The following is a 26,315-nucleotide window of genomic DNA, read 5'->3' on the forward strand; positions in this document are numbered from 1 at the left end:
ATGCACGAATTTCAAACACATACTAATGGACAGAAACTAGAGTAGCACACAGAGCTTTAAATGGCCCTGAAATCCAAATGCATGTTGATTTGTGTTGATTTATGATACCCTCAGCATCACTTTTGCGGTAAAATGACTATCTAGAAACATTCTATATATTTTTAATAATTTTTTCTTCTATTTTTCTTCAGATTACTTGGGAACACCCACACACACACACAAAAAAAAAAATCCTTCCAAACCAATATTCCTGCGAGACCTCATCTGTCAATCATTGCTAAAGTAGTGAAATGGTTTTTTTTTAAGACATTGGAATGCACCTTCCCCTCGACTCAGCGTAACTTGCATGTTCCGTCGACATGTCTTTTGTTAGTAACACTAATATCACAGAAACATGCAAGTTATGCTGAGTCGAGGGGAAGGTGCATTCAAATGTCTTTTGTTAAACATTTCAGTACTTTAGCAATAATTGACTGATGAGGTCACAAGAGGAATATTGGTTTTAAAGGATTTTTGTGGGCGTTCCCAAGTAATCTGAAGAAATATAGAAGAAAAAAAATCGTTAAAAATATATGGAATGTTATTCAAATAATGAATGTCTATCAGTGCAATTGACAGAATATTCCATGAGGTGAAAGATGAAAATATGGTCCATCCAACGAGGCGCAGTCGAGTTGAGTGGATCAGTAATTTCATCTTTCACCAAATGAAATATTCTGCCCATTGCATGAATGAAAAAAAAAATTATTATTTGTTTTATATGATGCTCAAAAGAGATCCTTTTCATTTGATGTTTTATTTATTTAGAAACGAGAGAGAATCTGAGATTGCAAGAGTGATCACTGAGCGCTTTACGTTAGCGCGCTGTCGCATGCACACACTGCAAACGCAAGCGTTTTACACGCGTAGAGTGCAGGTCTCTCAGCGAGCGTGCAGTGGAGCAAATCGTATGGATCCTAAATTGCGCGGTACATGGAGCCACAATTGCACGGATGATGACGTCATAGTGAAATGGGCCGAATGATCAAGGGCAAACAACCAATCAAATGACAAGGATCTCTTCAGGGGTTATATAATTCTAGATATTCGTTTCACCGCAAAAGTGGTGTTGAGGGTATCATAAATCAACACAAATCAACATGCATTTGGATTTCAGGGCCCTTTAAAATCTTCTAGGAATTGTCACTATAGCGGTACCAGATGTCGCAACTGGCAATTTTCTTTTCAGTCATGTCTTCTAGCGAAGCAGTGAGGCTTAACGGTAAACCAATCTGAGTCTACAAACATGGCTACTCTTTGATGAGTAAAAAGAGTCGTTCTCCGTGAACGAAGGAATGCTGGAAGTGATAGCACTAATTCTCTTGTCATTTGTTACTCATTTAAACTTGCTGTAATTATCTGTCTCAGCAAGTTCATCAAAATCAGCGACAGCACTTTGATTGGAACGACTTGATACAAAGCTGATTTTGAATTATATCATGCCTGCTCTATTTTCCTGTTGAATTGTCTCTCTGCAATTCAGTGAGGTGCGCGTGTGATTACATTTTCAGAAAATATTCTAATTTTTGTAGCGCTTAGCTCGGTCTGTTTTTGTAGCTTTCTTCACATCATAAAGACCTGCCCACTAAATCTTTGTTTCTTACCCGTTTGACTGCACACAATTTTGTATATTATCAAGTCTGAAATATATCGACTTCGAAATAGGTGAATTGGGTGTTGTTGTTTTTGTTGTTGTTACTGCTGCTGCTGCGGGTAGTTTTCAACTCAGAAGTGTACCGTTTTCCCCACTCTCCCCTTCGCACTTCCCGACATGGGATTATCGCTCACGAGGATGGGAGCTGCTGTGTCGTTTGATTTTACGCTGGTGTTTCTCCCATTCTCAGATTTGTCGTTTTTCCCCCGCATGTCATCCCCGCTGGAAAGACCAGCGCTGTCGATGGTGGTGCAAGTTAAAACTTCGTTGGAGCTGGTAGCCAGCTCCTCCCCCAGCTCAGACGAGGACTTTTTGACCGAGGAGCCGCCGAGCTTGTCCCTGCTTCCACTCGTCCACAGCCGCAAGACGCGGGCGTTGCATATGAACGAGAGAAAGATGTAAGCACCTTGGAGCGAGTTCAGAATGATGAATATGTACCAGGCAACTTCATGCTGGATGATTACGGCAGCGAAACCCACAAACCAAGTGAAGCCCATTAAAGAGGATATCTATAGAGGGTAGAGAGACAATTGCAAAGCAATGACTGGGTGTTTATTGAGAATGGTTTTAATGATAATTTTAACAACAGTGATTAACAATTCTTCAAAACGCGTAAGACATATTGCTAATGTCTCTCTGCGCTTAGCTAATAGTGATTGGAATGCCTCTTAAACATCGAACAGTGAAGATATGTTAAAGCTCTACATCCAATATTACTCTGTAAATATATTATATGTATATATATATATATATATATATATATATATATATAATATTGCTAAAGTTCAATGCTTTTGAATGAGGTATATGTACGTGTTTTGCGGTTAGATTTTCCCTCTCTCTTTTTTTCTTTTTACAAAAGATTCACAACATCAGGACTTCAGGACTTTGTCGTTGTTATTGCTCTCAGTGACGTTTGTGCTCGTTTAAAAGCGTGAAGATTAGTTTAATGTCACTTCTTGCACACTGGTGTTCGATGACTTTCTTATTTTCGATACAAAGTTACGCTTGCTATATTTTTTATACATATTACGTTCTTTAGTGATATGCTGTAGTACAAACAAAAATAACAAATCCACTGAAAACTCACCTTAAAATAGATAAGTAGCTCCTTCTTGTTTTCTTCAAAGGTACTCTTTTGGAAGTTGTGAAAAAGAACCCTTCTGGAGTACCGTTTGGTTTTGTAGATGCTGATAACGGTCTGCGTGAAGAGAACGGCGTTGAGCAAGAGCGTTATAGCTATTGGCAGTCCAAACGACAGCAACATAGGAAAGAAGTCGGAAATCCAGCAAATGCCGTCCTTGGCGTAGATGGCGCTACCATTCTTCAGGCTTTGGATCACCAAGCAGGGAAGCACCACAAGCAGTGGAGTTCCGAGTGAGTGACCGGCATAGAAGAGGTAAAGCTTGGGGTCGTTCTCGACAGACCGAGTGATTGTGTCGGAGCCGAAAGTGCGATTGAGGTCGTAAGCAAGAGTGAACGACAGGGCAAAGGCGACCAGCCAGACGTAGTGGGTTAAGGCTGCAACCGTTACGCACAAACCTTGGTTTTCGTCGGCCAATCCCGCGAGAAGAAGTAGCAGCTGACCCGTGAAAATGGCCACGCATAGGCTCATGATTAATTTACTGGACACGCTGAAGCGCATCACTCTGAATCGAGCGTACGTTAAAACCGTGAGAAACAGACTCAAAAGAGATATGGCACAACCTACGGTGCTAACAACCGACTGACCGAGGGCAAACCCAAAGATTTTGGTTGTAAGTGTCTTGTTGATGAATCCATCACTTTCGAAGAGAGAGCAGACAAGAATTATGCCGTTAGTCAATATCTTGTAGTGCTCTTCCGGAACAATTCGACCGGTGGGGGCGTGAATTATGCTCATTGACGTGCTACTGAATCTAAACATCGAGACATTCATTCGGAGGAAGGGGCAAAGAAGTAGCTTGTCGTCACATACAAAGACATGGCCGATTTGCTGATTGTCTGCTCCGTAAGTTATTCTTCCCACACCTTCGCGGTATGAATACCATCGATGTGTATCTTCCACGTAGTACTCTGTTCGTCCTTGTGCATCTCTGCGAGTAGCGCTTAATGGAAATACGTCCAAGGGGATGGCGCACTCTTCCTCGTATTTTGTCATACATGAGAGATACATCTCGATATGAACTACAGAGCATGTGATAAAAGGTGATGCCGTAGAATTGCCAACCAGAAATTGGTCAAGAGCATCTCTTGCCTCCCGGGTGGCGACAATTCTCGATGCGTTCATCAGCAAGCTATACGAACAGTTAGTGTCCATTTCCGAGGCTGACAGAATTCTTGTCAATTCCACCGGTAAGCTATTTTGGCGCAGACATTCTAGAATCAGGGCAAACCTTGCACGACACGTCGGCAAGCCATCTGGATGAAACCGGAGTACCCACTCCTGCGTATTCTCAGGGCAGTCATCCACAACCTCTGCCTCTCTTATGCATTGGTTTCCTTGGAGAATGTAGCCCTCTGCGCATGATAATGGTGCGCAAAGCCCAAGGTCTGAGTTAAAGGCATGCCCTTCTTGGCAGGATGTAAACACCTGCTCCTCATGGTCTTGGCTTATAACAATCCGCGTCGATCCTGTGAAATCAATAATGGTCGACAGAGGCAGCACACCGATTCCGCTCAAGTCGATTTCTTTGATAGCTTGCTGCCGTATCAAGAGCGCCAAATCTCTAGTACAAGTAAGACGGTACTCATCCAATCTAGAACATTGCACGCAGAGTTCGTTATGATATACATCCCCGTCAGCGAGTCCCCCATCGTACAGGCGAATGTGCGCCGTTACGGTGTTGCAAATGGCTTGACTCGCGATCTCTCCCTGCGAGCATTGTGTCTCGGTTGTTTCGGTGCAAGACCGAACCAACTTTGTGCTAACAGACGATGGAGGGCTCCAGAGGACATTGTTGAACGAGAAGAGGGCGATGAATAGTTTGTTCATTAGAGGGAGATCATCCGGGATCTCTACGTTATCGCTTTCTTCTACCGACAGCTGCCAGTAGTCCATTGGACCCATCTCACCGTTACACATCGCGCAGTACACATTTTTATACCCAATCCCAGAACTTGGGGACGTTACCGGAATAAAGAGTCGCATGAATTCTTCATTTGATGTTGAATAAAAGGGATGATCGGCGCCCTGGTCGCATTCAACAGAAGCATTGGCGCAGTACGACACTACCAAATACCCTGCCTTCATAAGAGGACTGGCATGCGACAACGTGTTACATTTGTACATTTCAGGTGGCTTCCCAATTTCGTCGACGACGTCGATCAGAAGGGACGCACTTTCATAGAGTTCACTTTGAGATACGTTTCCGCTCCATCCCTGCGACTCGCCGATGCACGTGTCGGTGTAGTCAACGCAGCAGTCGTCAAAGACTACACAGAGCTTATCGCAGTAACAGGCCACGTGGTTGATAACTGGTCCATCAACGCATGGTGGGTCCCTGGTGCTGCACAGATGAGATGCATTGCATATGGATACACTGGCGTCGCCAAAGTCCACTAAAGAGATTTGAAGAGATTGCAAGCATAAACATTAGGTCCAGCATTTTACTTTAGAATAAGAACAATTCTAAATCAGTTCTTACGGCATCCTTGCGTGCTAAAGCAAAACAGAAACAGAAACAACACAAAACACGTAATGCCATTTTTCGTAAATTATATAGTTTTGTATAGTGCAGCTAAACTATGCATACTATGTACATATATGGAGACATTATTCATGAAATTCAGAGATGTTAGGTCACAGATAAGGCATATTTATATGTGGGATGAAGACCCAATCAGCGACTGAAACTCGCTTGTGTGCCATTCCTAAAGCGAGGAGGCGCTTAAAGCAAGATAGTCGCGCGTTTTATCAAAAAGCGATTCTACAAAACCGCTATAAAGCTTTTGATGAATGTATCAAGCCTGCAGCCAATCAAAAAATGGTGGCTTGAAATGGATTTGCAGGACCCGAAATATTTTAGAAGAAGTGGGGTTTATTTCACTATGAATATGAAAAATGAAGCACAGACACACATTATGAAATGTAAGTGCATTCAAAACATGATTTCCGATTGGATGAATTAATGGCATAACGAAACATTCATGGCTTTCCTATTCGTCCAGTGCACTCTTTGATATATTTCAGAGTGTAGAGATCCAGTGTTTTGCATTGAACATAATTTACTAGCAGTTCGAAATTAACTGTAAAAGATCACGGTCTATACCATGCACAAATGTAGATTACTTTAATTATATATTTCAAAGCACAGAATGGCCCCCATGTATACATCAACTGAACTCGGAGTAAAAATGTACTCGAAGTTTCCATATTAATAGTACAAATTTAACATTCAAGCGTCATTCATGTAAAAAGTCAACTCACGAGTCCAGCCGCCTTCCAGGTCTAGTGAAGACATAGTCGTGAATTCTTGCCCCGTCGAGAGCTTTGGAGTCCATGCGAAGCTCAACAATGCCAGAAGCAACGCACCCCCTGGCCCATGTGGCATGATGACAGCGAACTCTGCCGAAGCGAATGAACGCGAGAAAAAGAAGAGTATTCCGAAGATGATGGCGCCACGATATGGTGAAGCAACGTATGAATTGGATTTCGTAGGTGTTGGCTAAAATTCGACACGAAGTTTTATGGTATAATGTATGTGAAAAAGATTCCCCTCTGGCGAAGTGGTTTTAGTGATGGAGCTGTAGATTTTGTTCTTTTACGTATGTCAAATATTATCTAGGATGATTATTGAAATGCACATCAGCAAGTGCACAGAAATAACATGGTAATTGGTCTCAAGCAAAGTAAGCTTTTCTATAGATTATTGAAAATGATGAAGCGAGAAGTCCTTAGAGTATCGGTGGAAGCATACTATCTGAATTCACGAATGGACGGCTTCAGGAGACCATAAGGTGATGTGCTCCGACAGGAAGAGAGTCTGAAAGCCTTGTCAAGAAACGTTTTCTTATCTGACAGGTAAAGGTAGGAAACACGATACTATTTAGCATATAATACAGCCTGTCAATGAAATTATACATGAGGCGGAGGTACGAGATTATGACATTATCATAGCGTTAAAGACGCATGCAAATGCGGTTACAATTAAAGAAGAAAAGAATGCACGGACTGTGAGGCCGACTGGGATTATGAACATCTCTCAGATAATCAAGCTAAACCCCACTGCCTTGTGGCGTGTTGATGAATGAATAATCTAAATAAAAACAAAAGGTTGTGATGCATTATGAACTGAATAGAATATGTAAATCAAGAATAGAGAATAGCAAGATAGCCAGCTAGGATTAGATTGAGTCCGTGGTAGTGCTGGGCTCAATCTCTCTCTCTCCCTCTCTCTCTCTCTCTCGCTCTCTCTGTCTGTTTCTTTAACACTTTTTGTGTCATTGAGTCAGATGTGCTCGAATCTCACATACATGCCTGTGGGCAAGAAATTTTTGTGGTTCGCAGAGAGTTAAACGGCATCTTCCCTTCATCCTGCCTTCTCACTTATCCATAGACTATCCCCTAATAGGAAAATTTGTTCTTTTTGTTTGTATTTTTTTTTTGTTTCGGCACTGAACATTCTGGACAACTAATTTATTATTCATCCTGTTGAAGAAAGATAACGTTGAAGAGAAGGTGCACACATAATACTATGATGATATGATAAAGATACTTCATTACAGGAAGGGAAATATGGCTAACATTTAATAATAAACTTGAATTTCCAAGACTACGTTCAATATTACTCTATGCAAACAGACAACAGACTAGGCGTTTTTAAACCACTTTGAAATTGTATCGGTGATGGTTAGTTAGATATCTACTAGAAGTAAATTGCACAAACACAATATTCCTCGCCTTTTTGTTTGATGAAAATGGCCATGCGCCTACTAGAAGTGTCAGCCTTCATAGATTCCTGCCATTATTGATATAGCACTTGCCCCTTTCGGCAGTAAGAGCAACAAAATAGCTTTCGATTTGCGAACGAAAAACCAACTTAATGGGATGCTAAAGGCAGACCGTCTATTAACGTTAAGAGAAATGACGGTGATTTTACTTAGTCAACTTGCTGTACACCTAGATTGCTTTTTGATTAAGTCAACTCGACAAACAGCTCCCCTGTGTTATCGTGTGCAAATGAACTGTTTTAGAGTGTAGGTATAAAATTTCCCTCTCGAACGAATTTCCTCTTTCATAGCAATGGATCCCTTACGCTGCGTGTTATGATCAGAGAGAGATAGAGAGAGACGAGAGCAACCAATATCAAATTGCTTGGAGGTTTTTAATGATTGCATATATCCACAATATAATAATTGATTACGATAGAGGATTAATGTAATTTCGAACTATCATCTCGCAATTATTAATCTGTATTGACATGCGTTTCGCAATCTGGACTGGAAAGGACAACCGAGATAAATCCAAGTCAAGTGGTAAATAGAATCGTGGGGACCAAGAAACGAAAGGTAAGGTCACATGTATACAGTAAGTATATGTAAGGGTAGATGGAGAGATATTTTGTTTTCTATATGTCGATCGCATATTTTTGCAGCTGATATCACTGATATGATAATGAATTTACTCGTACATGTACCCGTACGATTTTATACAGCATGTTGAAAGATAACAACCGCATTGCAGATGAGATACATTTTCTTGCATTTTTTTTTACCTGCTTCAATTTGAAATGTCTCACTTTAAAAAGAATGGATTTACCTCGTTTTACGATCAGACACTTCATAAATATAATATGTTAAGGTAGATGTAAATAGTTAACATTTTCTCACTGGATTGCATTGAAGAAAACTCAGCCACCTCTGTCTCTTAATCTTCCTCCAGAGAGGAGATCATGTCTGCGATGTTTGTGACGTCAGGCTTACGTATCACCCTACTGAGCGTCCTGCTGTCGCCAGGTCTTCCTGTATGGGGCGGGGAATCCGAGCCCACAACCTCTGGGGGTAAGTCTCGATTAAAAGCGCTAGGTTGAAAGCCACTATTTACAATTTGCAGATGAAACAAAAAAGCCAGCGTTAGTGCTTCAAAATAGTTTTACATTGTGGATTAAGGATAGAAACAACCAATGAGAAAATGCTAATCAGTGTAATCAATGATAAGTATTGATAAGTGTACAAAATGTGAATCACAGTTTTATCAAAATTGTTTCTAGTCTAAACCGTCTACAGTATCGTTTATTGAGAAAAATTGTGATATTTCCGTGTTCCTACATGTACGTTATATTGCGAAATTTTTATATGGTCACTGCAATGGTGGTAGGATATTTTGTGATTAAGTGACCTACACATATGCATCAAATATGATAGCTCAAACATTTTTTCTTTAAATTATTTTGATGAATAACTGCTCCCAGTGATAAACAATTATATAAAAGTTGAATTGTATTCTATGGCCAATCTAATATCTTAGCTGACTCACACAAAGAAAAACATTGACAGTAAACAGAAAAAATAGAGTTCTGTTGTTGTTTTTTTCTTCAAAGTTTTGCATCTTTCCAAGAAATGATGAAACTATTAATAGCCAAAATGTTCAAGAAAATGAGATTAAGGAATGAGGTTACCGGCCAGCCTCTCTTTCTTTATCACTGTTTATGAAACTACTAAATAAATCGATTTTCCTTTGAAATTGAAAAACTGTAACTCTTGATAGCAAAACACTAAAACACTGCAATACGTTTACGTGGACTAGTTGATTGCTCTTTGCGTTTCGCTGATTTATGTAAAAAAAATCCATTACTGAAGGATTCTTTTAGAGCTAAATAAGAGACATGTTAACTAATAACTCCAGCCTGCCCTCTAATATTCATAATCTATTTGTGAATGACAACAATGTCTTCTCAAATCAAACTGACGAATTTATATTTCTATGACTAGTAATCCAATAGTAATTAAAATTTTCTTACTGTTGTAGCTGCGTGAGTCTTTTAAAAGAAAATTAGATTGAATCCTTCATCTTCTCAAAATGTGCTTTGATTTTAAAGAAAAATCAGACCAACCTACATGGTATAATGTTTTATCAAACTTGGACAAGGTGTTTGGACTTGGCGTGGTGTTATCAATCTCGACAGCATATCTGTGAATTAGAAAAAGTGATGACGACATTAACTCGCAACTCCCCAATGGTTTGTGGGAAAAAAGGAAACTTATGTGTTATAAAAATCGTGTTTATCGATTTTGATAAAGCTTTCACAAATTATCATAGTAGGTCGTTTTTTGGTACTTTATCTCAGCAAAAATAATATAATAAAATGAATGAATAAGTAAATACAGGTGAATCAAAGGATATCAGATTTTTCTTTGATTTGGTGTAGGGAAAGAAGAACAACTATAACTGTCAGTAATGTCAAGGAAGAAACTCGTAAGGCCGTGACGTCATCACATCGTCATCTCGTTTTGATGCATGGGTTTCTTTTTTCAGATATGGTTGTCTTGTGAAAACGAGGGAAACCATAAGAACCCTAAATCACTTAATTAGATTCGATTTTGATGACAGTTTAAGTGACAAATTCAGCCAAATGTAGGTAGACTGAGCGAATGCATACATACAGGACACACGGGTGATAGTTTTAGGAAGATCGGACAATCCGTTTAAAAGTTATGAATTTTTATAAAGTTTCAGTGCAGCCATCTCTGGATGAAAAGGATACGACAGATTGTGACGTCACTGCAGCACAACTATGCACAGAAACTATAAACAGAATTCAACATATTTTCATATTTTTACTGAAATGAAAGAGTGCTTGACTTCCCTCTTTCGGAAAGAGGGGGAAACATTATTACTTCTAACAGGCAACAGGTGTCAGTAACAAGTCACGGGAATATGCATTACAAAAAAAATGAGAAATTCTCTGTATATTTACGTTGTACACACGTGTCATCACAAACCCGAGTGGTCTTCTCATCCAGCGATGGCTGCGCAGAAACTTTGAAGGTACACAACTTTTAGGTGTGTTTAGGCGAGCATGTCCTTTAAAACTATTTTACCGACATTTACTTTTCGAAAATTGCGCTTTTATAGCTCACCTTAAAAAAAAAAGAAATAAACAACGACAACAACACAAAGAAAGAGAAAGAGAGAGAGAGAATCCAATTCAAATTAGTGTATTCTATTCTCAGACCGATTTTTCCCCCCAATACAGGAATGACCCAACTGAGACTTGTTGATGGAGAGGGGTCACCAAGAGAGGGCGTGGTAGAGCTAATGTTGCCTGATCTCTCGGAGGAGTGGTCGATGGTGTGCGGTGACCATGATTCTTGGGACCCGCGTGACGGCAATGTCATTTGCAGACAACTAGGATTTGAGGGCGTTCTAGAAATTGGGACAAGGCAATCCGAAATAGGTAAGATCAGACTTATCTTGTAAGGCGACTGAAAGATGCTGCACATTTCCATTCTCCGTTTTAATCTACAAGAACAAAGGCGGTTTATTACACCAAATGATTACAACGTATCGAACATTTAAACCGTTTTAAAGAGGCGCCCACGTTTGGGAACGAAACAGAAGACTCATAATTTATAGGGGTAGGAAGTGCACGTCACGAGACCGACACCCACGTGTCGTACAGCCCACGAGTCATAGAGCTCACGAGTCATACAGCCCATGAGTTCGACACTAAGCTAACAAGGCCCACGAGACCGACACAGTAAGCGCCGTGTTGTATCCGTCGAACTCGTGGGCTGTTTTTACCTAGTGTCGAACTCATGGGTTGAATGACTCGTGGGCTGTATGACTCATGGACCTTTTTTCAATGTCGAACTCGTGGACTGTGTGACTCGTGGGTGTCGGTCTTGTGGGATGACCCCGGTAGGGGTATCCACATAATCACTGGTGTGCAGTGTAAGCGCAGGTGTGTTACAGACAGTGAATATTCTACAATGTGACAATATGTTCGTCGAAAAAATCCTTTCCGAACAACACCTTCGTTCGCCATTTACTGATTTATGTGAGTCTCTGCTACACGTACTATATGTTGCTCTCATACAAAGAGACATAGGTCAATAATTTTTTACCAGCAGGAACACGATGTGAATTATGTTATAGGTGTGTTCTGATTCATTGGTTAAGGGTGTAGCCAGCGTCCTTTGCATGATCTCGCGTTTTTCTGTAATCTTTTTTTTTTCTCGCTACTTTCTTTCCCTCTTCCTCTCTCTTTTTTATCTATCTCTCTGTGTCTCTCTCTATTTTCTGTCTGTCTATCTGTCTGTCTCGCTCTTCCTCTTCCTCACCACCCCCCCCCCCCTCTGTCTTTTTCTATCACTTCTTTTTCTGTTTTTTCACATTCGTTCTGTATCACTTTGTAATTCGTATTCACTCCTTAACCGAAGCAATTCTGGTAAGATGCCTGTGAAGAATGTTTGGGGTTTATGTCTTGTCTTTCATTTTCTTTGTTTGTCTCACCAAAAAAACTTCTCTCAAAATGTCATGTATCAGATTGTATGTACTAACATTGCTGCCTGACTGCAATGCATGTGCGGAGTATAAAAAGTAAATCTTGCAAGGAATTAGATAAAAAAGATTATAAAAAAATTCAGCAGAACAACGACCTATAGACTTTTTTTTTCCCTGAAAGACAAAGATAATCCTTGCTCGTTGTTCAGCGTAGCCACAACAATAGATTTTCTGACTCATGCCATAACACGGGGACAAGACAGTAGTGTGTATGAACAATAAAAGAAGGATAGATATATATATACACCACACAAACAAGGTTATTTCATGCAAATAGAGTTTTTAGAATGATAAACGCCACAACTCGTGGGTTGTGCATGTTACGTGACTCTAGAAGGTGAACTGACTTAAGTAAATAGCATGATAATCAAAAGGAAGTGAATTCAAATGACATGATCATCAAACTGAATGACGAGGATACGAAAGTGCCGGCAAAACCTTGCGTTATTTAATAATTGGATGATTTTGTTTTTTCTGTGTTTCTTTTTTCGGTGATATTGTGCAAAGACCATTACCTTTTTCTACCTTCAAGCAGAAATCGAAGCATCTAAACATGACTTCCATTTTTTAAGGTACATGTATTCTTATCTTTTCATCAAGTAAAGGAACACGTTCGTTCATTACCTCATTGCCTAATGTTACACCCAGCAATGAAGAGTTTTAAAGGAGGATCAAAATTAGATGTTTAAGTGATTTTACTTCTTTGCTTATTTCTCACAATGTCGTTATGTTTACTTCAATTTACAAGACGGCTATTTGTCAAAAAATTAACTTTCCCTTAATACTTCCTTCAACGCAGCCTGACACGAAGGTCTAAATGATAAGTGTATTTCGGTGTCAACCGTAAACAAGACAAACAACTCGGGAATTATGCAAATACAGTGTCCTTAATTTGCATATGAAAGGACACAGCAGATCAAGACAGACAAGTCCCTAAATCTTATCTCCACCTAAGTAATTTCCACACAAGGCTAACATTTCTCTCTCTCTCTCTCTCTCTCTCTCTCTCTCTCATTCTCGAGCCTTTTCTCCATCTCAAAAAACCCTGTCTTATTTATCTTGTTTTTTCCTCAATGGGAGAATTATTTTTCTCACTCAACTATGAACATAATGTATGTTCCGTCTCTTCATGTTAAAGGGATGGTACATAGCATTGGTGGAGATGAGAATTGAGCTTTTAAGTTTTTGAGATATATCAAGAAACCACTTATGAAGTAAATCAGAGCATACTATTTTAGGAGGAGTTGAGACTTTGATAATGAAAATCGGTTTTGAAATGGGCTGAGACATCAAAAAACAAAGTAAAGCAAAGTGATCGTAATAAAAGGTGGGTCTCACCTTATATTAGGAATAGGAATTAGGTTTTGGATATCTCAGCCATTTCAAAACTATTTTTCGTCAAGAAAACATTGAATTACTCTTGGAATTACACACTCCAGAGATTTCTCACTTTCTCCCCCAAAAATGTTAAAAACCTGAAGTTAACTCTCGACCAAAACTATACAATCCCTTTAACGTGTGTGTCAGAATGTATAAATGTCGAAAGCCAAGAAATGCAACCATCACTCACGACCGCATGCGGCACATAATGCACAGACAAAAGGCGGAATGTATATATTACTCTTTTTTTTTCTAGTTTATGGATTCATGATCGTTATTCAGATCGTGCGCAAATTGAAGAGGAAGATTGGAGTCATTTCATTTCATTTCATTTCATTTCATTTCATTTCAATCATTTCATGTCCAAGAAAGTATGAATACGGCATGATATCTACTTTGTTGCTACATAGTTTTTACAGAAACTAAGAAGCTCGTGATAAGGGAAAGTGATAGTGTATTGAAATGGTAGAATCACCCTGCTGGAAAGAACACAGTGTCCCGAACTGTCGTCACACTGTGCTCACACAGTCGACTATGTGAAAACGTTCGAATTTAACAATGTGAAGATTATTTCACACTGTGGTGTGATTTTTCACAGGGTATTCACATAGCAATATTCTGTTTCACATTGTGATTCAGATTGTAAAGTGATTCACAATGGGTGTACACTGTTAAAACGTTCGAATTTAACAGTGTGAAGAGATTTCACACTATGTTCACAATGTGTTTACTCTGTCTTTCATATTGTGTTTCACACTGTGGGTCACTGTGTTCTTATAGCATGAAAGAAAATTTGTGGGAAATGGAGGTGACTACAGAAAAGCAAGGCTTGTAATTTGCAGGCTCTCATGGACAATGTCTAATCACGCTATGTACTGAACATTAATGAAATTGAGGCAAATTGCCCGAAAAAATGTAAAAAGACATTTGTCTGAGGCAGTTTTTTGTGTATTTCAAATGTATGTAAAAAATGTAATGTGTATTTGTTTGTCGTTGTTTTTTTTTAAATGATATTGTAGCATTTCAACTCTTTGATTTAAAGCGCACAAGTTGCATCCTAAACAGGTGCTAAATGCCTTCGGCCAAAGATGTAGGTCTACAAAATGATCTTCATTTGAGATCCCTTTGTTTCAGACGGTATTCACAACAGCGTCAAGATTTTCTGTGTGGGTAACGAAAACAGTATCGATGACTGCGAGATTCGGAAATTGTACAACGGAGCGGACGAGCCATGTCAACGTGATTATGTGGCATATGTGATATGCAGCTGGGGTAAGTTGTACGATAATTCCTCATGAAAATTCCATGCGTGGGAGGTTACTCATATTGTTTCTCTGTATTATTCGAATCTGAACGTAACTGAATAACATTAGTGTACGCATCATGACCATGTATCTAGATATGTAGAGCGTGCAAACTGAACAGGACTTTATCTGGTATGAATGTGCATCCGCCTTGAATTCGCCACAGTGTGATATACAGTTACAACGCTCTCAAAGTATCCGTTAACATGTGTTGTTGATCGAAACGTTAGAAAGCTTATGTTAGACCGCCAACTCGTTTAGAATATGCATATGTATATATATATATATGTGTGTGTGTGTGTGTGTGTGTGTGTGTGTGTGTGTCTCAGGGTCTCATTGTATCTTAAGGCATACGATGCACACACACACGCACACATTACCGCATATATGCGTACTCCTATACCGGTATAGAACAAACAAAAGATATTTTCACAAATTAATTATGATGTTGTTTGGTTTGTTTGGTATTTGCTGCAGACATTGAAGTTTTGGGAGTATCAGCCGGCTTCTGCTCCAGCAACTCATCCTGCCAGGGAAGATGTGATAGCATTCTCGATTCTTACTGCAAGTGTGACTCAGCGTGTCTGGTATTTGGCGACTGCTGCTTCGATTACGTCGAGGCCTGTGCGGCCGGTCAGGGAAATTGTCAAGTCATTTTGACGCCGGGAATCGAATACTACCAATGTAAACAGGTGAACCCACCTGACATTTTTGCCTCAAGTGATGAGTCGGCAAAGGGGAGGCTAATGGTCGCCCGATGTCCGGAATCGTACACCACTATTGGCGATTTCCGTGCCATGTGTGAGTCCGATAACTTTGGCGAAGATGACGTCTTGCGTCGTCTGCCTGTATTCGACAGTGGGGGCGCTGTCTTCAGAAATGTTTTCTGCGCGCTTTGTCACGAACTCCCGCTGGATGAATTGCAGGAATGGACGGTTACCCAGTCGTACTTTCCGGGACCCATCGTACACATAGAGGGGATCCTAGGAGTTTCCATTCCCGGCTTTCCGATCGGTAAATTCCAAGTTCACTCGCTGTCCGTAGGACTGACAGGTCATGGGCGTTCCTGCTTGATGGACGTGATTGTGGCAGATGGATGTAATGATACAACAACAAATGGTAGCCAACTGCTGGCTGCGTGTTCGTCCTATCTCGAGCCTGTAAGAAATCCTTTCGATGAAAAGTACTACGGCAATCCACACTGCTTACGATGCAATTTAGACGATTCCGACGCTGGTCTGTGGCCTGTTAACTACTGCTCAAATAACTGTTACTACATTTGTCCACAGGATCCTCATATGTTCTGCTTGCAACATTGTTCATTTTCAGAAACTGTCAGTAACCTTGAGCACGTCACAATACCTCCCCCAGTGATAGATATATCAGGTGCTAACACAAGTCCTGGTAGAATTCAGATTCACTGTCCCGGCACTGGTCAGATCTTTGATATCTTCCTCAGACGTTGCCGCAATTTGTTTTGTCCAGAAGGCTATTATCTGTTAGGATACACCTGTTCTCTTCTTGTACATGAAAGCGTCGGTAAGACCACAGGTGAAGAACACAACGCCACCCGGATGGAGTGCCTCGAATCCATCCCGCTCGTGGCGAGAGACTCTTCGCAGGGAACGTCGTATCTCTGCCGACGCAATCATCAAGGAAGACGTCTCGAATGTACATCCTTTCAGGAAGGGTATGCCTTACTGGTGACCAACAGCTCCCTATTCGACACGCTTCTCCTGATCACGAGAGATCCACCACGAGCTCGTCTTATTGATAACGAGATCGGATCAGCAATTCAAACCAGCAACTCTGGCGTCCTGGCACAATGTAGTCACCTTAGTGATCTGATCGTTGGCGTGGAGTCCACGAGGCCGCTTGCAGTAGAGAACAACTGCAGCGTATACGAAATAGACTTTGCATCTGGAAACGGTTTCAACAATGGAACTGTGCGTCATCCCTACGTGTGTTACGTTCAATATTCTTTTGATAGGTCGTCGAATATCATAGGCGGTGTAAGCCGTTACACACGGTCAATAATTTCAACAGCTTGCTTCGTGAGTGCATTTCTGTCAGGGACTTGTGAATTCGAAACTCGAAATCTAACTGAGTTTCTGTCGGTATCTGATGGACTCCTCCACATTGCCACGAAGAATCTTGTCAAGGACGAAGACTTTCTCATCTACGATGAAACTTCAGTTGTCACGTGTGTTGGTAGCCTTGAAACATCTTTAGGGCTCACCACGTCAATGAAGACATCTAATTTGGCGGGATGTATTGCTTCTATTGTCTGTATGGTTACGATCGTTGTCAAGGTGACGCTAGACAGGACGTGGGACCTACGTCGCCGCTGCTTCGTCAAGATTTTGAGCATGTTTCTTTCACTTCGTCTGGCGGTGTTCGTGATCACTTCGTTGGTCATTACTGACGGCACGGGCCCGTGTGTATTTCTGGCTGCCGTGGGTCACTTTGCTTTCATCGCTGTATACTACAGTCTTCTCTCTTTCTTGTTGCTGTGTCTGTATCGCTCATGTGGCAGCAAGCCTGAAGCAACTGATTCGAATCCAGGCATCGGGATTGTCCAGGCTGTACCCACATGTGCAGTAGCCGTTCTTGTGACGGCTGCAGCATTGCTGTGTCATTTTCTAGAAGGGAACTCCTTTCTTTATGGGCACAACAAGTTCTGTTGGCTGGAAAATAGCAAGAGCCTTCTCTACCTTGAGGTTTTGCCGTGCGGCGTGGGTCTGCTTCTTACACTGCCGACTTTGATCGGTTCATTTCTAGCTCTCCGCAGGCGAAGCGTCCCAAACGTGGGCTATATGGAGACAGAGAACAAGGTGATATAATTATGTCCGTGTTTGTTTATTTGTTGTTTGTTTGTGTGTGTTTGTGTGTATCTTTTTTATAATGGATGTCATTTTCAGCAGTATGATCACTTTCACCATAATCGTCCTTCGTACTTTCAACATCACGGCATTAAGAATCTCTTTTTAAAACCTGATTACAGATGGTAACTTTCAAATTATTCTATTGCACTTTGAATCAAAGTTCAAGAAGTTAAAAAAGGATTTTCTTACATTGCTGTTTTTTAGACATGCAACAAATATACGATATATAGTAGCTTCCTGTGCTCCATATCTATGTATAGGGCCTATACGATATTATTTGAGATATCAAAGCAAACGAATTGAGTCTTTCCGAAAATTTTCTTCATTATTTTCTCTGAATTCAGGTTTGTATTCTCTTCCTGGCGATCTGGAGTTCTGAGGCCGCGTACGTTCTGACCGAAAGTCTGATAGCGCTCTCTACGTTCATCTGGATACATTCGTTATCTGGCGTAGCGTTACTTCTTGTCGTTGTCCCTTCAATTTTGAAGAAGAAATGAGGCAGATGTGTTAAATGTGTACAACGCAAGATATCACACCATCATAACTAACTTAAGTTGACCCATTTATTGTATAGAGCAAGACAGTGTTGGCTCTAATGGACATGCATCTTTAGTTTTCCTTTTTATTTTCCTGATGTCACAAGGATATAAAAGGTTTCTTCTCGAAGAGCTCAAATTGAAATTTAAGGTATCGACACCCACACGTGAAGCCTACAAAAAATAATAATAAGAAGAAAACTTCCATTTCAAATTTTTTACTCATTCCTTGTTAACCAGTTCATATATTTCTTACTTTGATTAGGTGTTTTATTTTATTTACGATCCCAAGTAGAAGAGGTATAGGTTGGTTGCTAGATAATAATTGTCGTTTCCTTCTCTTCAAAATGAAAAAAAAAACACTATCCAGCTATGAGTGCAAAATTTAAGCGAAATATTCCACAACATTTGCAAATCAAAAAAGATAGAATTCATGTCACCATGTGTCAAGCAGTTGGAAGGCAACTGAATATCAAATACTAGTAGCGCGAAGACAAAGTGATGAATAGAAAAACAAATCAGAAACAGAAATCACACAAAAAATTTACCACAACATGATTTTCTCTTGCCTCGCCCGACAATGCAAAAGCACACCTACTTGCAATGAAATAAATGGAGACACCCTCATTGAATTAATCAAGTAAATTATGAAGAGAGATGTGGATCTGTTGAACGAAAGCGCTACTGAGACTTATGATGTTCTAGTCTAGTAGGGACCTATATAGACAAGATATAAAGGGCGTTGAACTTTGGTTAGATGCAGGCCTACTCAGTTGTGAGCTTGGATGCGTATGGGTGGGAGCGTGTTTAAGCCTGTCAACTGCCTTTAATGCGTTCCAGATTCCATTTACCGTCTTGATCGTGAAAGGAAGGAATATGACGTGCAAACGTGTAAGAGTGATTTTTTTGTTTTGTTTTGTTTGAAAGCATTGTCCGAACGGCATTTCCATTGTCCCGGGCTGATATTTGTCGCAAACCATCATCGGTGAAAAATTCTTGAAAAACAAAGTATCCATAATCAAACAATTTGATATTTGATACACCAAATATCATACGGCGTGTTCGCTCACCATATTTTTTTTCAGTAACATGAATTATTCCCACTATATAAAATCAACAGACAAAAAAAGATATGATGGACGTTAGTTTGTTTGCGCTGTATCTTGGTGTTGATAAAACACTGTCCTTGTGTTCTGACACAAAGTCAACAGGCTGAGAAACCCACCAGAGCAAGTCAGAGATACCTGAGTGCTTGCAGCGAAACGAATCGTAAACAAAGTGGGTGTTCATCATACAATACACAGATATCGTGATTCAGTGACTTTGAAATTAACGGTAGTATCTCAACCTAGCTTCCAGGAATTTTACGTCTGATCAAACCACTTACTATGTATACATCTCACCACGGCGATATGGTCTACCACTCTGCCACGCATGATTGTGGGGTGAATAAGGAAAGCGGCCAAGGTTTTAACAAATATGCGATCGCATTTCTGTAAGAGGTCCCAAACTTCCAATTACTGACACGTATGTTTGCGAGGGTAGATCCGTCTTTTGTATAGCAGCTATTGATCCCGTGGTTATGGTTTTTCTACACATTCATCAAACAAAGTGTGTCATCTATTATCAATCCACCACCCCTTTGAGATGTTAAGATATTGTACGTCTTGCGATAAGAAACTTTGATGGGATAATGACATTTTGAGAAAAAAAAATGGCGGGTCTTAGAGGTTTTAATTTTTGAAGAGAGTGTAAACTTAGTCACGAAAAGTTTTTCTTTAATTTACCACTGAATACATAATCCACTGTGGATGACACCAAAATATGAATGTTCGTCAGTGCTGAGAGAGTTTTCCATTAAATTGTGGAATCGCTAGATCTACGAAAGAAAACGAAAAGAAAATAATGACTGTTGACTGATCAAGTAAGGACACACAATCAATTACCTCCTTTGCTGGTTTGTCGTGGGTTTTTCGACATAGTGATTAAACTTCTAACCTCCAGGCGATTTAAAAAAAAAGATAAGGAGACCATGCAGAAAATGGATTGCCATAGTCTATGTTGTCGAGTGAGCATTTTCTATGTTGCATGCGACAGCCGACGGTATCATTTATCCCATTAAAGGTTGATATCGATTACGCCAACATCCGTTTATGACCCAGCCAGCGTAAAGTTGCATGCTGGCGGAATCGGTTAACCCTCGTCATTGCCATGGCAACCTGAAGACAACACAATAATGTCTAGCTGTGGATGTTCCGGGTGACCTGCCAAACGCCCCCGGTCTATTGGTGTCTTCGGGAACATGCGTGATATTCCGTTATACACACACTACTCATCCACAGAGAAATGGCCTTCAACTCATGTGCAGACTGGCTTTGATGAGTTTAAGAGTAGAATATAACGAACTGACAGCGTCAAACATACTGAATAAAGCCAACTGTAAAAAATATATTGTCTCATAGATCGAGTCAAGTGTAACAAATACCGCTTAAGTTACAACAACAAAAAAATCGTATTACAACATTCTGTACACGAATCAGTGGAGGCGTTGTGAAACATTACCATCAATCTTGTTGATTGCTGGCTTTGCGCATATGATTTTTTACTACCTGCTAATTTCCAATTTTTGAAACACGTTAATCTTCAAAATTGTGTGTTCTGCTCCCTTTTGTTTGAGTTTACACAAATCATTTGGAATAAAGAGTGGAGTTTTACTCTAAGCACCGAAGTACAGCAACCCCAACGTTAGCGTGACATCATAATGAACCGCCGACTTTCGTAACTTATTGTGTATTTGTATCCCACGTGTTTTCATAACCCTGCTGGTTCCTGTGCGATAATTAACGATGGAGCAAAATAAGTAACGCACACAAACCGCGCGACGTTTATTTGTTTAATCAATACCAATAGCTGTCATGACGAAGAATAATGAAATTATCAACCACAAATGAAACGATGTCTATGACGGCAGTAATAATAAAGAGATGAATCGTAATAAAGATGATAATAATTACGACTATTGTAACAATAATGATAATATCTTATCCACCCAGGAAAAAGAATATAGATTTAGTATCAAATATAGGAGGAAATGATACATCTACTTTGAATTCAGCGATACAGAATTACTGTCCATAGAAGTGGTGGGTAGAGACTCCGTCTTCTATCTCATTCCTGCTGTGCATAAGATGTGTCTCTGCTTCATCTCGATCGAATTATTGTACAGCATTCCCTTTAACATGGTGATGAAAAAATATGATTTGCCCCGATGCAGATTGCCATAATCCTAATTTAAACTGTTTAATAACGCATGACCCAAAGTGTTCCGTTGCACGATTCGCACGCGGTTCCTTCCGGAGAGAAGTAAAGCCTCGAAAATGCTCCGTTCAAAACAAAAAATATACTATGACGGAGATACACAGCACTCCATGCGATAATGGATTGGTACATTCCTTTGCGGGAAAATCAGCAAGACAATTACAAAGTTTTGGAATCTGATCCTCCATGGAAATCTATAAAGTTATTATTCTTAATGAATTCTTAATGAATTCTTAATGTGATATGTTACATAGTTTATACGTTTGCATTCTAAAATCCGAGTAATTATTGTTCATAGTATCAGCATCATATATCAATGAGTAAAATGTACAAATGTAGAAGAATTTAAAATGAATATGTCTTATTGGTAAAACAAATTGGTGCTGATGTTGTTTTGTTCCAGTGTTCCACGTCTTACAAGCTTGGCTTTTTTAGTGGAACACTGTTTTCCATTATTGTGATTATTTACTATTTTTGTTGCCATGGCAAAGTGCATTGTTTCTTTTTTACGACATCATTCGTGTATAATATACTTTATATTGTATTGAAAAAGTCCTTTATCAGACGAGTGTAAGAGAAATGGAAAAAAATTGTATCACTTTGGATTAGGTCAACTTTTTCTTTTCTTTTCTTTTTGATGATGGAAATAAATAAACTACTGAATTGAATTGAATTGAATTGAACTGAATTGAATGAATTCTCCGATTTTTAAATCCAGCTTCACTAACGTGTATAGTACTTGCATTTCTCCTTTCAATCAATGAGTCCTCATGTATATCTGACATAAATTCCCCTCTAAATGGCAGTGTTTCGATGAAAGAGGAACATCGTGCCTAAAACACACTGTCTATAGTGATGAAACCACGAAACTGGATTTGAATTGCGGATCTTATCATCTTTAACATTGTTAAAATGCGCCGGAATTGATCAATACGAGAATGTTTTCAATTCAATTTCAATTCATTGTGATATTTCTCAAAGAAAAAAAAATTAAAGATAACAAAGTGCTGTCTGGTTAGGATGCAAAATAAATTATTGTAAATAAATCTATGAAAATTCGGATCTAGGTATAAATGCTAAAGAAATAGCTACTTAAAAGCAAGCTTGTTAGCATGGTTAAGGGTATAGTTCCCAGTATTGAACCGAGTGTAAATACTGAGATAAGGAGCACGGATACAACATAGGACCCAAATATATAAAATAAAAAGAAAAAACAAAGAAACTAATTTTATTATTGTTGTTGTTGTTATTGCTGCTTTTTTGTGTTTTGCAGCAGTGTTATTTTTTAAATCGTTATTATAGCAATGTTAGAAAGTTTGTAACAGAAAGAATATGCACAATCAAGGCAGTGGTGAGGTATTCTTGTTTGCTTTTTTGTTCATCATGAAGAAGAGTTTACTGGAGATACGTTTTCAGTGTAAATGAACCTTGATATTGTCACATAGTGCTCGCTGTGGATTAATTGTTCTACGATATACTGGCGGCAGCACTCCTACTCGCCGAACATGATTTTTCAGAGCATGATCAAGGATGATCTGCGAATAACATCGTCGCGATCAATGACTTTGGGGGAAAAACAGTATCTAGGCCAAACTATGAATTGTTTCAGTGGTTTACAGTTAATAGGTCAAGCCTGATGCACGAGAAAAATATCTGACAAACAGACGCCTTATTTGTATGAAACGACATCCGTTCAGCGGATATGAAGGCTAAACAGAGACAATGTCTAATTTACTTCTGGCAGATATTTTGTGTTACAGAATTTGGTTCAATTGGCGGTCAAGCAAATGCCGATTATGACGTGAAAAATAACCCTGCATCACCTTATAAAGGCAAATATGATTGGTTGAGCCGTCGCACAGCACACAAACATAGGCATGGCTCTCTGAGGTGTAATCCGCAATGACCATGTTGTTTGAGGAGCAAATGTTGTGACGAATTAGATCATGTTTGATATTTGGTGGTCTTTTTTATTTCGCGTTTGTCGGAGTACTTGTCGGAACTTGTTTACAAGATGCCATTTACGTCAGAAATCTGGCGTTCTAGTGATGTTAGAAATATAGCTTTTGATAAACACGAAATGACCATACGTATGTGTTTGTGTGTGTGTGTCCACTTAATTGGCACTCAAAATATGTGTAGGTGTGTTTCCTGAATGCAGTTCATGGTCTATAGTATAATGTATAAAGACATTATGAACGCATTTATTTCACAAAACACATCGTTGAAATATATATGAACAACATAATCATTATGCATTTGATTGTTGTGAATTGCACAGTGGATTCGTGACTTTTAGGATGATACGACTTGAATGAACCAACATGCTGTCAAAACGGAAATATGCGTGATTTGTTGTTTTGTTATGCTTTGGTTTGTCTTTGAAGAGTAAACAGATACACATAGGCACTTGGAGCCAAGAGGATCATTCCGTTCTTTTGATGCAACTGATCTAATAGTCATATCACCTGCTTGATTTCAAGTTACAGAAAAGTGGTTATAACTTGAGGTTGTGATACATCTTTCGGGCGCCTTGCTGCACATTTTTTATATTATATAGGTCTTAAGTTAATAATTAGTGAAATGTTACGGAAAAAACACAGGTAAATTAGATTAACCGAAAGAAAGAAGATATAGGTAAGGTTAGAATACAGAATGCTAATCAATCAAGAAGAGAAGGGTAATAAGTCAGCGGTAGCGGAAGAAAGCAAGTAGGCCCTACAGATGCAGAATGAAAACATCAAAAAAACTATCGGAAGAACAAGACCAACAGATTCGACTCTACACAATCATGGATGATATGAGGGAGCAATATTACAAAAATTATCACGAGCGTATTGGATCTCAACTAACAACAGTTGTGGAGAAACAATGTATCTTTTGCAACCGTATAACCTGACGTAAAACCGTAATGTCTTTTGATATTTGCTTTTGCGAAAACGTAAAAGAAAAAAAAATGATAACACACAGTTAGGTAGGGCACTATAAACGCTATCTTTACAATCAAAGAAACAGAAGAGTTTGAAATTCTATACGTTTCTATGAACTCGGAAGAAATTCCTGAGGACATCGCATATATGTTCAACAAATACTTTCTCAATGTAGAGTTACCCTATTATCAACATTAATGCAGGCATTTTTTTATTGCATTGGCAAATACCCAAAGTGCATGAAGGCCCTCTTCCCTTTTAAGGAGTGTGTAATTACATTGATTACATCTACTTTTTTTTCTATCATAGGAGATTGCGGATTGTCGTCTGTGAAATTTGATGTGCCTCAGAAGTCCAAATTGCAAGAAAACGAATACGCCAGTATCAAACACTATGTTTCCCAAGTAGATATCAGCAAACAGCGTGCATGCTGCTCCAAATTGCTGGGGTTGGGATGATATTCAAGAGATTGTATAGGCGAATAAACGTTGATTGTTAAAGGACAAGTTCACCTTCATAAACATAGGGATTGAGAGAATGCAGCAATATTAGTAGAACACATCAGTGAAAGTTTGAGGAAAATTGGACAATCGATGCAAAAGTTATGAATTTTTAAAATTTTTGTGTTGGAACCGCTGGATGAGGAGACTACTACAGCTTGTGAGTCATATGCGTACAACAGTATAAAGAAAATGTAAAGAAAATTCAACATATTTTCACTTTTTTCGCATAATAAAAGAGCAATTGACTTGCCTCTTTCTAAAGGCAGGGGGAATAATATTACCCATAACATTTGTCGATAACGAGTCGGGGGAATGTGTACTTTTTTCAAAAGATGAAATTTTGTGAAATTCTCTTTATATTTTCCTTATATTGTTGTACGCATGTGACATCTAAGTTATTCACACATTGCAGTAGTCTTCTCATCCAGTGGTTACTGCACAAAAACTTCAAAAATGCATAACTTTTGAACGGATTGTCCGATTTTCCTCAAACTTTCAATGATGTGTTCTACTAATATTGCTACATTCTCTCAATCCTTATGTTTATGAAGGTGAAATTGTCCTTTAAGGAGAACGGCCTTGGACCGGAGACCGGATGCTGATACTCATTTTTTTTTTTATTTAACTGTTTAATCTGAAACGAGTCATTCCTGCAACAGTTAGCTCAAGTTCAAGCTCGAGGTGTTATTTACTCCCGGTTAACACGAGTTTTCAAGGTTTAGTTCCTGGTGAGACGCGGAACAATTGGAGCATTTCATTGAGGGTATGCAGTCGCTGGATGTGGGGAACTTCTATTGTTGTGCCGAGGACAACCCACCCCCAACCTTTCAATGTAAAAGAAAACAAAAGAAAAAAAAAACATGAAGAGAGGGAAGAAGACAACACCACTAAGGAAGCTGGGATAGAGAGACAGAGAGAGAGAGACAAAAACACATTTACCACATTCAGTTGCAGAGCATACAAGCGAGTATGATAGCCGCATGTGCAAACATTCATGAACACACACGCACACACACGCACACACACACACACACACACACACACACACACACATAAAAAAGATAATGATACGAAGAAAGCAAACATATCAAAATACGGTTGAAGGAACAAACAGTAGTAAACTGTATCAGAGTAGTCATCAAAAATGAAATTTAAGAAAAAATCGAAAAATAGATAACTTATTTTACCTTGTTCATTAAATTGAAACGCAAGGTATAAGAGTCAATGACATGATAGCATCAGAACAAGCCAATAATAATTTCCACTGATAGTAGGACACT

At 39.3% G+C, this 26,315-nt stretch overlaps 1 protein-coding gene across 1 annotated transcript; it reads right to left on the reverse strand.

Moving 5' to 3' along the window:
• Positions 1-1,764: 1,764 nt before the first annotated feature.
• LOC139739327 (uncharacterized) lies at positions 1,765-6,225 on the reverse strand. The gene is made up of 3 exons (XM_071649942.1): positions 6,102-6,225; positions 2,784-5,233; positions 1,765-2,202 (listed from the first exon to the last, which is right to left on the reverse strand). The coding sequence occupies exons 1-3, from the start codon at positions 6,223-6,225 to the stop codon at positions 1,765-1,767; spliced, it is 3,012 nt and encodes a 1,003-aa protein (XP_071506043.1).
• Between the last annotated feature and the right edge of the window lie 20,090 nt (positions 6,226-26,315).

The sequence above is a fragment of the Diadema antillarum genome, unplaced genomic scaffold, assembly GCF_040938485.1.
Source record: "Diadema antillarum isolate AM-2024a unplaced genomic scaffold, OU_Dant_1.0 seq00000793_RagTag, whole genome shotgun sequence".
Classification (NCBI taxonomy): Eukaryota; Metazoa; Echinodermata; class Echinoidea; order Diadematoida; family Diadematidae; genus Diadema; species Diadema antillarum.

Coding starts and splice junctions, on each gene's coding strand:
- LOC139739327 (XM_071649942.1), bottom strand. CDS start 6,225: ATGCCACATGGGCCAGGGGGTGCGTTGCTTCTGGCATTGTTGAGCTTC. Junction 5,234..6,101: donor CCTGGAAGGCGGCTGGACTC/GTGAGTTGACTT, acceptor AAATCTCTTTAG/TGGACTTTGGCGACGCCAGT. Junction 2,203..2,783: donor AGCTACTTATCTATTTTAAG/GTGAGTTTTCAG, acceptor TACCCTCTATAG/ATATCCTCTTTAATGGGCTT.